The following is a 14709-nucleotide window of genomic DNA, read 5'->3' as shown; positions in this document are numbered from 1 at the left end:
GTTTCAGCCAACTTTACATTTCTGGATAAAGAATTTGAACTTTATTTCTTAAGTAATAGGATATCCATCGATAGTTTTAACCTAGAGATACTACACAATGGGAGATGAGAGCTCAAGAAAGTTTTCTAGTTCCCATAAGTGTGATATTGTACAGTTAAGTCCACAGAGAGGGAAGGCAGGATAAAGCTGAGGTTCCTAACCCATGTCTAGGAATCACCTGGGGGTGTGTATGTGAAGCTCAGAAACTGCACACCATGTTTTTGTGAGGACCTTCATACTTTCTCTCAACTTGTCAAAGGGTCGGGTCCTACAGGTTTAAAGTGCACTAGCAAAGAGGAAATCAGCATGCTCCTTCTCTTCCCCCAAACCTGGAGGCAGGTACATCCCATCTGAGGGTCTGCAAAACTAACTTGAAAGTCTGCTAGTTCAGATTTAAGAGGCAGTTCAGGTTCCGAGTGGCATGACCTGGAGAAGACGTGGACGCCAGGATGGTCCTGTCACTATACAGATTCTAGCTGACTTGGTCCTGCTTTCTAGCTGGATGCTCTGCTGGGGAAGGAACTGATACCTAGCCAGAAGGTGGTGCCCAGCCAGCTTGGCTCCAGGATCTTTCCTTATGGGGACTTACTGCTGTTGCCAGGATCGCAGGCTGCCGCGCCTTCCGTGAGACCCTCTTCTCAAGGCTCCGCCCCCTGGCCCTGCGCGAAGCAGGACGGGAAGCCAAGATGGACGCTTCCAGTTGAGCTCCTTTCCTGAGCTGGGGAACCCTACATCCGCCGTCCTCAGCTGCTGCTCGTTCTTCTTCAGCAGTGGGGGAAGGAGAGGGAATGAAAAGTTGCAGCGGCGGAGGAGTCCCGGTGAACGACTCTGCTGTTGCCCTGGGGGCGCAGCCAGGGCTCGCTGCGCCTGACGCGTCCTGAGTTACTCAGGTTAGGGCCCGGTCGGCGGCGCTGGTGGTCGCCGCGTGTCCCCAACTCTCGCACACTACCTAGCCTGGTGACTCGGAACCGGAGAGAAGACCGGGAGCACAGGGGTTGCGTGTTCTGTGGGCTGGGCTCTGCGATGCACCTTTCCACGTGCCTCCTTTAGTAAAACGCGGTATTCAGGTGCGGCCTCAGCTCCACGATCGGCCCCTTCCCTTCGGACAGGGTTTTCTGAGGCCCAGGCTCTTAGTCTTTTTTTTTTTTTTCACTTTCCCCTAGATAGGCCAAGGAAGCTCTGCCCTTTTGCTGAGACGTACTCTGGTACCTTCCGTGTGCCTTTGGGTTTCTTCTTGAACGAGCTTTGTGGTTACCTTTGGCAGAGTAGTTTTTGTTCCTAGTGAGCAATGCAGATGTCCCGTTTTTAGCACATCAATTTAATACGGTGCTTTTATATGTAGCTTATATTGCTACTGGTACACATATCAGTTTCTGGTACTGTACGAGTATTCAGTATATTGCCATAACCAGCACAAAGTGATGTACTGTGAAGATAATTCTATAATAATTATGTAATTTTCTCTCAAAGTTTTAAATGTTGGTTATCCTGTTGACTAAAATTTAGGAAGACCAGATGATTTTTTTGCAAGTTTTATTAGGCACTCTTGCAGTCATGTCCCAAGTTTAAGTGGTCTCAATACTGACTTCTCGGAAGGAGGAAAAAATGTCATGATTGTAACATAACAGTTATCTCAGAAATAACATTTGATTCACAGCAAACATAACGGCAACTCTAGAGGAGCTGCATAGGAACCCCAGAGGCTTTGAGATATTAAGGCCAAGAAAGCCGCTGGTGCCACAAAGACTTCAGAGGAGAAACTAAGTCACATTACACTTTTCATTGTAAATGTGTTTCAAACACTGTTTTTAATGGTTGTCTATAGTGCTGACATGAATGTTTGTTTTGGTTTCTGTATTTGAGGATTGCAGCTTAACTGTAATGCCACAACCCCCCACCCCTTTAAAAAATATGTTTGTTGATTTGAGGGGGTGGGGAGAGTAAGATAGAGGGGGAGAGAGAGACAGAGACATACATGGATGTGAGAGACATGATTGGTTTCCTCCCATAATGCCAGACTAGGGATTGATCACGCAACCTCTAGGTATGTTCCCTGACCGGGAATCAAACCCCCAACTTTTTGGTGTATGGGATGATGCTCCAATCAACTGAGCCACACTGGCCAGGGCACAAAACCCTTTTCTTATATAAGCGTCTTGGAGACAAAACTGGCACCTACCTTATATGCCACATTATATAGGGTTGGAATTTGACTGTCTGCTGGGTATTGCATATAGAAATGTTTTGGAAGCAGAGGGCCATATTTCCACGCACAGCTCATCTAGTTCTTTGTAGTAATAAACTTAACTCTAATAGATTATGATAATTCAAGGCTGGGACTCATAAATTTTCAAACAAGCAGGACTTGTCCCATTGCCAGAATTATTTGATTTTTCAAATCAAATAATGCCTTGATTTTTTGGGTTAGGACCAAAACTTGGAATTGATTGCAGTTATATGTTTGGGTGGATTGGAGCTCAAAATTACTGATGACATTTGATAGTTTCTTAAAGCTGTAAGTAGTTCAACTTTTGATAAATTAGGAGTAATAGATGGTTTTTGTTTGTTTGTTTCATTTCAGTATGCCAGTGATCCCTTTACGTGTGCTTTTCAAATGAGGTTCCAGCATCTGAACAGAAATGCCTTTAATGTTGAGAGCCATTTAGTATAAAACTTGTCCAAATACTTCAGTGTAAAGTGTGGAGAAATTAGTGTGTGGTATAGGTGTTGTGGGACATAAGTGCTTGTCTGAACCCAATAGTTTCCTATATTGTTAACTGTTGATTCGTCTGCAACTAATGTGTAGCTGTAATGTTAATTATGTGATGATAATGTAATGTAACTGTAAAATGATAAGTGTAATTACCTGAAAAAGTCAGAGCTGGAGCGCCCTTTGATGTTATGATTACTTGTATACATATAATGTTATGCATAGGATTGTGTGACACTCATCCAAGGATTAATGGTTCTTCTGTAACATTTTATGATTTTCTTTTGGCTTTGACTCCAACAGCTGACCAGAGTGTGTTTGAATTCATACAGAAATAATGTTGATATCTGGAACCCATGTCGAACTTCTATGAAGAAAGGGCAACAATGATTGCAGCTGGGGATTTGCAGGAATTTGTTCCTTTTGGTCGAGACCACTGCAAGCATCACCCTAATGCTTTGAATCTTCAGCTTCGTCAGCTTCAGCCAGCGTCTGAGTTATGGTCTTCTGATGGTGCTGCTGGCTTGGTGGGATCTCTTCAGGAGGTTACAATCCACGAGAAACAGAAGGTTCCCTTAAGATTCTCAGTTTTGTTTTTGAAATGTAGAGAGATGTGATCTACTTGTAATGTAAGGCTACTAGATGCAGCCGAGAAATGAGTTTGATGATGGTATTTCTAGGGTAGAGGTTAAGATTTGGTAATTTTAATCAAGGCTAAAAATAATGAACTTATTGTATTACAGCATCATAGCTGTTAGACATGTAACTCATGGACTTATAATGAGAGTTACTATCATTCTGGTCCATTTTAGACCTGTTGTTCCACTTAGTATGTGGGGATCAGATTTCATGTTATTTGATGGTTAGGTAGTAGAGTTGTAAATGGTCCCTACTGCTAAAAACTTCCATGCTCCTAGAGGAGAAAAGAACTGCCACATGAGTAGCTACAGTACTAGTTTTTAAATAGGGGAATGAGATATAAGTGTGTGTCTGAAAGTCAGTTATTCTCATCATATTCCATTTTCATACTTTTTAGGATACCAAAATCTCAGGGAGGGGAAGTCTGTGTAGTCACAAATCTAAACCTTTCTCTGCCTTGCTTATTTTGACAGTTGGGACAAGGGAAGGAAGGTGAATGGATGTGCATTTGTGAGGCAGGGAAATCTGCATGTGTATAAGCTCCCCATTGTCCCATATGCACCTCCCTGCTCCCTCTTCACCCCTCCCCCAATATGCTTATTTCTTTTTTGTCTCCCAAACATGCTGGTTTAATTTTTGTATATATAGGTCTGGTATAATTTTTGTTTGTTTATAGTTTTGGCAGCATAATATAGTAGTATAATATAAAGTGTTTAATACAGAGAATTCTTGAGCAAATTCATGAAATCCTGTAAGATACCTAATTCATACACCCACACCCCCCACTCTGTTAACAGTCAGTGGCATCAAACCTTTTAAGAGTTGGACTCTACTGAGTCTTACTCCACAGGAAAAAAGAGAGAGTAGGAGGCTTGTATCTGGATGGCTGTTTGATTTTAATGAATAAATCTTGTTCCATACTGTTGAAAAAGAAATAAACACAGTGCTTGAACATGTCTTACATATCTAAATTTTGAAGGAAAGCTGGCAGTTAAGAAAAGGTGGAAGCGAAATTGGAGAAGTGGATTATGATGAGGAACTCTATGTGGCTGGAAATATGGTGATCTGGAGCAAAGGAAGTAAAAGCCAGGCACTGGCTGTTTATAAAGCCTTTACAGTTGATAGTCCTGTTCAACAGGTGAGTTGATTTGAATTTTAGTGTTTGATTGACCTTTTTTTTTTTTTTTAACAAAGCTTGTGCTTGAAAACAACATAATGATCCTAGTAACTGGGTGTACATTTTAACATGTGGTGAAGATAATGGTAGGGAAATAAAAATTTCATTTATTTTCTGTATTGTCACTTTTTTACACTATTGTTTGTCAATTTAAAGGAAATGTTTGAACATTTGAGTAATTTGGTTTATTGTCAATAAAAATTTAGAAGACATTAAGGGTACAAAACTAAATTAACACAAGATTATATTTCATTGCAAATTGTTGAATAAATAAAAAGCAGGTCATTATAAAAGAGAATAAGGGAAAGGAAAAAATCTAATTTGCTGTCATTGCACTTGGCTATTAAACTTTATTCTAAAAATTAGTGATTAAAGAGACAGAATTAAGTATTACTTGTCCAGCTTTTTTAGGAAGACATGCAGGTTTATTTCCAGCTAAAGAAGGAAACCCTTATTTAAAGGACATTGTCAGTTAATAAATATAGAAGGAGTGGAAGAATTAGAAAATGACCATTTTGTACTCTTCAGTGTGATCACTGGTTCAGTCAAGGATTGTAAATGGGTAGTAATGCTATTGGGTAACAGGGTATTAGTGTGGTGTGAAGGTGTCACCCAAGGTGAAGGAACAGATATATCTGCTTTGAAGCTATGTGTTCTCCAGCTCAACAACATGGTGGGTTTACCACCACTAGTAGGGAGAAAAGGAATATTCTTATGTACTACAGCTGTAATGCAGCATGAAGACATGATGTCATCTACTCAGTTTTCTTCCCAAAAATATTTGACATGAGTATGTAAACCTAACTTCTAGTTTTAGGAAATATGGGGAACTAGAGAATCAATTTGTAAAATGTCATGAGTGCAGGAAGGTACAGGTGAAACAAGAATAGGCAGGAGTTGATAATTACTGGAGCTGGCTGATGGGGATTCATTGTGTTACTCTGTTTGACTTGTATATATTTGAAATGTTCTGTAATTAAAAAAAAGGAAAAAAAACCACGAATTCAGAGGAATAGGCGACAGTCTGCATTCTGTCTCTTTAAAATAAAGTCATGAAGGAAAAAAAAAACTAGGTTAAAAGAAACTAAAGGGACATCACCAAATGCAATATTTTTGCACCTTGTTGAATGAACTTTGAATCCTGGTTCTTGAAAATCGACTAAAAAAGACATTGTTAGGGGAAATTTGAAAACGTTGCAAATGGATTGAATATTAGGTGATGTTAAAATTTTTTGCCCTTCAGGCAGGGTGATGGTTTTGTGGTTGGTTACATAGGAGGAAGTATTTATTGTTTGGGAGTGCACAATGAAGTGTGTAGGGGTGTGGTGTGTCACGGTATAGGTGGTTTTCAGGCATCTCTCCCACTGCGGTCCCCACATGCACACAAACGCACACAGGCAGATACGGCAGAAAGCTACCCATTGGTAGAGCTAGGTGAAAAAGGTGTTCTCTGTACTCTTTCAACTTTTGTTACTGGGAATTTTTAGAATAAAAACTGGGAGGGGGGAAATGAATACATTTATAATAGTTGGCTTAATCATTGGGCTTTTGGCAAGGTATTTTAAGGCTTTTTGACTAATTTAAGTCCCTTATTGGCAAACAATAAAATCTTGGTACCTAGACACTGCTTTTTGCTTGTTTTTTACCAGTTACCTATTTCCTAATGAACATTGTGCTCTTCTAACAGTATACTTGGAAAGATAAACTGAATTATTCCTAAATTTGAGGACATGTGTAAAAGCATTTCTGTCCAGGAGTGTCAAAGCCAGTGATTGTTTTGATGATAATTTTCCCAGCATAATCATATAGTTGGTATAGGTGTAAAAAGTGGCATGGTGATATCCAAGTAGTTTTTTGCTTTTATGTTTCCATATTAAATTATCCAAGGAATAATTGCCTGTTCACTAGATTCCATGGATGTGCAGTTAGATGTGTTGTTTCTTTTACCTGAAGATCACTTGCAAGTTGAATCATAAGTTTTGTAATTTCACCCCTTTTGGTCTAGAAAACATACTGTTTAGTCTTCTCAGTAGTATGGGGAAAGATATTTTAATATTTTGGTTAAGAAATAATACCAGAAGTATGTGACTTAGATTTAGTTTATTCCTTCCTTTATTCTGCAAGTGTTCAGTGTCACTTTTCAGACAGTGTGCTGGGTGCTGGGGTGACAGAGATGTATATGCAGTGTCTGCCATCAAGGAACTCATACTGTTGAAAGATGAATGAATAAACAGATAACTAAAATTCTATGTTCAGATAAAGTATTGTATAATAGCTGTGTGTCCCCAGTGGTTAGAGCATGAGGGACCCAGTGGTTAGAGCGTGTCCCCTGAAGGGAGGAACTCTCAAAGACGTTGCTGTTTCAGTTGGAAGTTGGGAAAAGAAAGGTATTTTAGGTAGAGGGAATCACAGCCAAAAGAGTTAATGGAAAAACATGATGTTTTCTAAATTCGGAATGGAGGTACACAGTGTGGGTGTGGAGAGATGCTCCCAGGTGCAGAGTGGATCCAAAATAAAGGGCCTTGTATGTACCTGGGAACCTGGATTTTAAACTGTATGCAAGAGGAGCCTGCCAAGGACCTTAAAATGGGAAGTACATTTTCAGTTCTGTATGTCCAGAGGATATTACTTTGGTGGTAGTATGTGTGATTGACTGGACAGTAGAGAGACTTGTCAGAGGATTGGCGCCATGAGGAGAGAAGACAGAGGTGAGAGACAGAACTGAGTGGAACGTGCAGAGGGCTAGCCATCTCTTAGACGTGAGGGATGAAGGAGACTGAAACTACTGTCTGCTTTCAGAGATTGGGAGGATGGGATTCCATAAAAGGAAGCTGAGACGAGTTAGAAACACAGCTTAGATTTTGGATGTTTCAGTGGCAGTACAGCTCTGATGCTGGTTTTTCCTAAAGTGAACAACAAAGCAGTTGGGTTTAAAACCAGGTAGAGGACTTGAATGGACATTTCTCTGAAGATATGCACGTGGCCAATGAGCACATGAAACAGTGCTCAGCATTGTTAACCATTAGGCAAATGAAAGTCAAAACCACAACGAGATACTACTTTATACCACTGTTATATAAAAAACAAAAAAATGTTGGTGAGGATGTTAAAACTTTGGAACGCTGTGCATTGCTGGCAGCAAAGTGAAAAACGCCGCTGTGGGAAATAGTTTGGTGGTTCCTCACAAAGTTAAACGAGGATCGCCATGTGATTTGGCAGTGCCCCTGTGGGTATACACACACAAAAACTGAAAGCAGGGACTCAGACAGATAGTTGAACGCCAGTGTTCATAGCAGCATTATTCACAGTAGTCAAAATTAGAAACATCCCAGGAGTGTATGGACAGTTGACTGGATGAACAATGTATGGTATATGCCTATAATGAAATACTGTTCAGCCTTTAAAAGGAAGGAAATTCTGACATGTGCTACAACATGGCTGAACCTTGAGGACGTTAATGCCAGACGCAGCGTAACACATACTGTGATTACACCTTCGTGAGGTGCTTTGAGTAGGGAAAGTCATAAACACAGCAAGCAGAATGGAAGTGGGTGGGGGGTGAGAACTGGGGAGTTGTGGTTGAATTGGCAGTTTCTGTTTGGGATGATGGGAAAGTTCTGGAAATAGATAGCAACGAGATTGTACAACTTTGTGAATGTTCTTATTTATTTTTAGAGAGGGAAGGGAGGGAGAGAGAGAGAAACATCAATGTGCGGTTGGTTGCTGGGGGTTATGGCCTACAACCCAGGCATGTACCCTGGCTGGGAATCGAACTTGCGACACTTTGGTTCGCATCACGCACTCAATCCACTGAGCTACGCCAGCCAGGGCTTGTGAATGTTCTTAATGGCACTGATTTTGTACAGCTCCAGATGGTTATTAAAGTGATAAATTTTATGTTACGTATATTTGCCACAATTGAAAAAGACCCATAAAATACCATTAAATAATTTCAGTAAGTGATTGTTAAACATGTCAATGAAAGCTGAATGGCTTTTCCCAGGTTGTATTTTGTAAGGTGAATGTTAGTTTGGAAAAGTTAGTTTTTTTAAAGATTTTTCTAAAGTGAGTCTAGGAATGTCTAAGAATAAGATCATTAAGTAAGTCTAGAGATTATAAAATGGCTCTTCTGATAATTTTTAGCTTATTTAGGATATAGGGTGAAATACAGGTTGAGCCACTGTTTGAAGTCACTTGTATTTCAAGGCTTCTTTCTATCATGTAGATTTAAAAAATTTTTGTCTTTTCATAAAATTTATTTGCACACATAATGTATCTTATATTAATTAGTATAATTTATCATATAATTAGTCATTAATTATTTTAATTTTATTTTCTATTTTTTATTTCCATAGTGAATGTGAGGAGACAGTTGTTATATAGATGTCATAGTTATTATGTAGATACCCTTAGTTAATAGGTTGTTATTTAGGTATAATTTTCTTTGGTAAACATTTTGTTTTAATTTTAGGCATTATGGTGTGACTTCGTTATATCACAGGATAAGTCTGAAAAAGCCTATAGTAAGTTTCTTTTTGAAATTTTATTGCACTTTTTGCTTCCAAATGTGTGTCTCACTTATTTTATTGTTCCAAATAAGTAGCTACTAATAGTGGTTTTGCCTAAGCATTTTTATATTGTTCCTTAAAGAATTTGTGTTGTTGGGAATTTTCATTTGTGATTGTTGGGATATTTTTGAAAAAAGACCTCCATAACGTCTTATTTTCTTGTAGGTACTGCTGAAGTAGAAAAGTGTATGTGTATACTGCAAAGCTCATGTGTCAATGTGCACAGCATAGAGGGAAAGGATTACATTGCTTCTTTACCTTTTCAGGTAAACTTGAGTATTTCTTGTTTTTGTGTTTGGCTGGAGACTGTTCTTAAATTAATTGGTTTAAGAAATATTGCTACTTTTCTGTCTTATAGTTAATCAGGGGTGCATTTCAGTTATACTAAGCACATGATAGTATTGGTCTTTATCCTGCTTCTCAGCTTTCTCATGCCTAATGCTAATGTTAAAGTTTTGTCACATTGTCACTTTGGTGCTGATATTTGCTGCCCCTGGCAGGAAATTGAGATTTAATTCTTTCTTAGACTCGATTTTGTCTTATACTTCCTTATTAAAACTATTTTAAAAAAACATTATAGTTAATGATCATATTATTTTGTAAAGCTCGTATTAAACTGGAAGAACATCTAGTGTTTTATAGTTTCCTAAAAACATGTTATGAAGAGTAGCTTCTTTTATTTTTGTTTTCCCCACCCTTTTATGGGGTAGGTTGCAAATGTTTGGCCCACCAAATATGGATTACTATTCGAACGAAGCAGTTCTTCACATGAGCTACCTCCAGGTCCACCCAGGTATCCAGTTTACTCAGTTCAGAATATCATTACTTGGGCTTTTTTGTGTTGGTTCTGAGGTGAAATTGTTTCCCTGAGAGTTTGGGATGATGATAATTTCCATGGTAACAGCATAGATCTATACCATTTTGTCTCATGTCAGTGTTGCACACTCCTGAGTTCTACTCCTCACTTAATATGGAATCACATACAGCCTTTACCTCCCAATTGTAAAGTCGAACAAATATATGGCTTTCTTAAAGATAATAATACTCGATTCTTAGCTCTACCATCTTTTCATTGTGCTATTTTGGGCAAATCATTAGAGCTTTCTTGGCTTTAGTTTCATTATTTGTTACAGAAATACTATCATTTACCTCTTAGAATTTATGCAGGATTAAATGAACTAAGGTATATAACCTCTGTCACAGAGCTTAGTATGCATTAGAAGCACAAGAAATGGTAGGTGCCTATTGCTGGTGTGTCTGCTTGTCTCTGGAATCAGTTATGAGCTCCCTGAAGGCAGTGCCTGTCACAGTGTGGTGCAAGTAGTAGATAATATGTTTTCAGAAAATTGCTTACAGATTTTAATTTCTTCTTGTGTTTCGATAGAAGGCCTATCCCTCCATCCCCTTTTTTCAACCAGTCCTTAAAAACATGCAGCCTCTTTATTTTCTTAAAGTTTTTCTTTTATTTTTTTAAAAGTGCATTCCTGTGGAAATAGGTGTAAGAGACAACATTTTTTCTTAGCTTCCAAAGACACATTGTTGCTAAGGGAGGTTACAAAAAAAGACTACCTTATTGCCCTTTACCCCATTGGTTCTGTAATGTGATGACTGCTGTTTACAGATGGTGCCTGGGCTGTATGGATTTTCTACTGCGTGTGTGCATTTCCTGCATAAGAGGAGATTTCTAGGAATGAAATAGAAGGTGCTATGAAAGACACTAAGTAAAAAGTTTAGAGGGTTTCTTTTTGGGATGTTAGTTTTCTAGTTGCTTGTTTAATCTGGAGAAGATACTTTTTTGCAAGGAAGGTGCAGAATTTGTGCATAAATGGATTTATCTTGTGTTGATTGATTGTTTGTTTATTACTAGAGAACCTTTACCCACTATGTTCAGCATGCTGCATCCACTAGATGAAATAACCCCACTAGTTTGTAAATCTGGAAGTAAGTGTATTTTTTATACATTCTTTTTCATGGCTCATTTTTTTTTTTTGCATTTGGGGGAAGGGAGAAAATTAAGGCGCTTATAAAAATTTGACTTGCTTATAAAAATAATAATTTAAGCATTTTACAAAAATAACTTTTATGTTATGAAAATAGTTCGTGTTAAGGCAAGAACTTCTTGAATACCATGGTATTAACTGTTTTAATAGTTATTCTTTCCTAAAAATAAGGCCTATAAGTGGATCAGGATTACTGATGTTTGCTAACCTACCTGTAGAATGATTAATAAGTAAATGAGTGATAGATGAACTAAAATTGTTTATTTTATTTTTTTGAGAAAAATAGGTTATTAGACCTGTACTGTGTAAATTTTAATACTTCATTTTCCCTGCTCATAATAAGCTGATTTACTGGGGCTTAGAACTTTTAATATTTGCTATAAATATTTCTGGATGTATATTTAAAAATTTTCAGTGTATCCAAACATGATAAGTAATTGCGACTAACAAGAATAGAAAGTGAAAAAAAATTTGTATGTTTTACTTTAGGACTTTATCCCAAGCATGATATTTTGAAATATCACTGAGATACTTATCTTCTGTATCAGGGCTTGGCAAACAATAGCCTATAAGGCTTAAGAGCTAAGAATAGTTTTTACCTGTTTAAAGGAAGCAGAAAAAACAAAAATGATTATGCAACAGAGTTAGTATGTAGTCCATAGAGTCTAAACTAGTTAGTTACTCTTTGGTCTTTACAGAAAAAATTTGTTGATGATTCTATATTATATTGGTGGCAGTTACAGACAACCCAAATAAACATGTTAGCACCTGTGATTGAATTGCATGTGGCCATTATTGATCATGTTTTTGTATAATATTTAGTGACCTTGGGAATTGATTATTCATAATGCTAAGTAAGATATAGAATAATACAGAGTGATTTTGAGTTTGTAAAAGCATAAGTATATATATATGTATAGGAGAAAAAATTAAAAGGAATACTGCCTGATGTATTAGTAGTAGCTATTTTGAGATGATGGTGGTATGAGCAATTTTAATTTAATTTTATTTAATTTACTTTTTTTAAAACTATTTTTTAAAAGTTTTTATTTATTTATTGTTAGAGAGAGAAGGGAGGGAGAGAGAGAGAAAGGGAGAGAAACATCAATGTGTGGTTGCTGGGGGTTATGGCCTGCAACCCAGGAATGTACCCTGGCTGGGAATCGAACCTGTGACACTTCAGTTCGCAGCCCGTGCTCAATCCACTGAGCTATGCCAGCCAGGGCCTAATTTTATTTTTTATAAAATACTTAAATAAAACAATTATATATTTTTATTTGCTAATTCAGCTGAGAGGGGAGCATTTAGGGTGTTGTCAAATAGAGACAGAGAAGCCAATTCATGGTACTATAGAGATAGAAACTCACAAAACTCACTAGGAAAGCCTTATTTTGTAATGCATAATCAGTAAAGTAGAAATAGGTGTACTGTTCAGTACTGTTTGAATGGTTGTTGTAGAGGACAGATGTCATACAAAAGAAGAGAACCAGTAAGGAAGTCAAACTTGGCAGAAGAGTTGATTGAAATTGATAAATAACCTGATTATGAAGGATTCAAGGACCTTTTATCTGTGGCTGATTAATGGTGGATCAGCACAAATCTTTACCTTTTAGTTGTGAATTTGTGAAATTGAAACTGATAATACTCTTATTTTCAATGTATTTTGAGGAATTTGATGTCCAAAGTAAATGTATTAACAATACTGGGTTAATTAATTAATATATTAATGGATTTTTATGTCTTAATTGGTGTGGTTTCTCTTGATCTCTAGGAATTTTAAGTCTTTTTATAAAGAACAGTTTTGTGAAGTTCATTGTTCATAATCTGATCATTTCTATTTTATCATTAAGGTCTTTTTGGTTCATCACGGGTGCAATATGTTGTAGATCATGCGATAAAGATAGTTTTTCTCAACACTGATCCCTCCATTGTAATGACCTATGACACTGTTCAGAATCTGCATTCTGTGTGGGTTCTTCGGAGAGTCAAAGCAGAGGTAAGGATAAAGTGTCGTTAATACTGAAAACCTTGACATGTTTTGTGAACTAGATTGAGCTTAGGAAAAATAAAGAAAGATTTGTCTTTAATAACTCGAATCTACACTGAATTCTCACAAGGAAATTACCTTTTTCATCTAATAGTTATCTTTTTCCCCCTTCTTATTTTGATTTAAGGAAGAAAACGCTGTTTTAAAATTCTCTGAACAAGGGGGAACCCCACAGAATGTGGCCCCTAGTAGCTCCCTCACAGCACACCTGAGAAGCCTCTCTAAAGGAGACTCCCCCATGGCCTCGCCTTTCCAGAATTACTCCTCCATCCACAGTCAGAGTCGTTCCACCTCCTCACCCAGTCTGCACTCTCGTTCTCCTTCTATCTCCAACATGGCGGCTTTAAGGTGGGACTCTTGTGTGGAGTGTTTCCTCTTTTACCAAGATAGCCCAAGAAAAAGATGCCCTTTTCAAAATTTTCTCTAGTTTTGGGGGATTTAAAATTTCTTTTGCCAGCTCTTGGCTATTTTTGAGGGAAGACAGCCATTATTCTAGTTGTCTTAGTAAGGCTCACAGGTCTACTGTGTTACCCTTTTTCAGCAAGTCACATTTGGAGGCTGCCTGTGGTTGTCATAAAATTGGTTATCTCATTTGAACTGCTAAGTGGCTGTAGTTTGATGAATGTTGGTTGTAAAAATACTTCAATACTTCATTTGCATTAATTTTTTCTTCTTGGCTGTCTTTCTAGCTATCATCTTATATATTGATATAAGAAATTATATTTACAGTTTTGTTGGTATGCATATGTGAGTATACAAGAACATAGTTTAGGCGTTTTAAAAAATCTTCATCTGAGGACATGTTCACTGATTCTAGAGAGAAAGGAAGCAGGGTGTGGAGAGAGAGAGCAAGAGAGAGAGAAACAGAGAAAGAAACATCACCATGAGAGAGAAACATCGATCCATTGCTTGCTGTATGCTCCCCCACTGGGGGTCAAACCTGAAGCCTTTTGGTGTACAGGCCGATGCTCCAACTAACAGAGCCACCTGGCCAGGGCTAGTTTAGACCTGTTGAATGATATAAGCAGTTCATTTTTTGAAGCAGCAAAAGAACTAATTTTCACTTTTAAAAAGAGGTATTCTAAGAAGAATTGGAAATCTTTAGAATATAGTAAAACACATGAACATGAAGTACTTATCCTCTTATAAGAAATTGTTTTTCTGACTGGGATTGTGTCATAGGTGCTCTCTGTACCCAGAAGTCTGGAAGGTGGTACTGGAAAGTGTGGGGTATCATCCTGCATCATTGTTGTGATGCCCTCTCTCTGTTTATTTTGCAGTCGTGCTCATTCCCCTGCCTTAGGAGTGCACTCTTTTACGGGGGTGCAGAGGTTCAGCCTGTCGGGCCACAATCAGTCTCCAAGGAGACACAGTATTTCTCATTCTCCAGAAAGTAATTCGAATAGCTCTTTACTTGCACCAGAAACAGAGCCCATTGTTCCAGAACTTTGTATTGACCATTTATGGACAGAAGCGATTACTAATATAAGGTTTGGAATATATATTTCTATATTCAAAGAAAATGTTGG

At 37.8% G+C, this 14709-nt stretch overlaps 1 protein-coding gene across 3 annotated transcripts in view; it reads left to right on the top strand.

The window, feature by feature from the left end:
- The first annotated feature begins 703 nt into the window (after window positions 1-703).
- ANAPC1 (anaphase promoting complex subunit 1) overlaps window positions 704-14709 on the top strand; it is a 76558-nt gene continuing 62552 nt past the window's right edge. The window contains exons 1-10 of one of the 3 annotated variants that reach the window (XM_028514638.2): window positions 704-929; window positions 3082-3318; window positions 4368-4526; window positions 9037-9088; window positions 9299-9399; window positions 9844-9926; window positions 11001-11074; window positions 12984-13129; window positions 13308-13528; window positions 14461-14670. In XM_028514638.2, the coding sequence (XP_028370439.1) occupies window positions 3106-3318; window positions 4368-4526; window positions 9037-9088; window positions 9299-9399; window positions 9844-9926; window positions 11001-11074; window positions 12984-13129; window positions 13308-13528; window positions 14461-14670 (1259 nt within the window). In that variant the 5' untranslated portion in view covers window positions 704-929; window positions 3082-3105. Of the gene's footprint in view, window positions 930-3052; window positions 3319-4367; window positions 4527-9036; window positions 9089-9298; window positions 9400-9843; window positions 9927-11000; window positions 11075-12983; window positions 13130-13307; window positions 13529-14460; window positions 14671-14709 lie in introns of all 3 variants that reach the window. The other 2 variants (XM_036028285.1, XM_028514639.2) reach the window with 2 other exon arrangements.

This window comes from Phyllostomus discolor, chromosome 6, assembly GCF_004126475.2.
Source record: "Phyllostomus discolor isolate MPI-MPIP mPhyDis1 chromosome 6, mPhyDis1.pri.v3, whole genome shotgun sequence".
Taxonomy (NCBI): domain Eukaryota; kingdom Metazoa; phylum Chordata; class Mammalia; order Chiroptera; family Phyllostomidae; genus Phyllostomus; species Phyllostomus discolor.
This window is presented reverse-complemented; position numbering and strand designations above follow the sequence as displayed.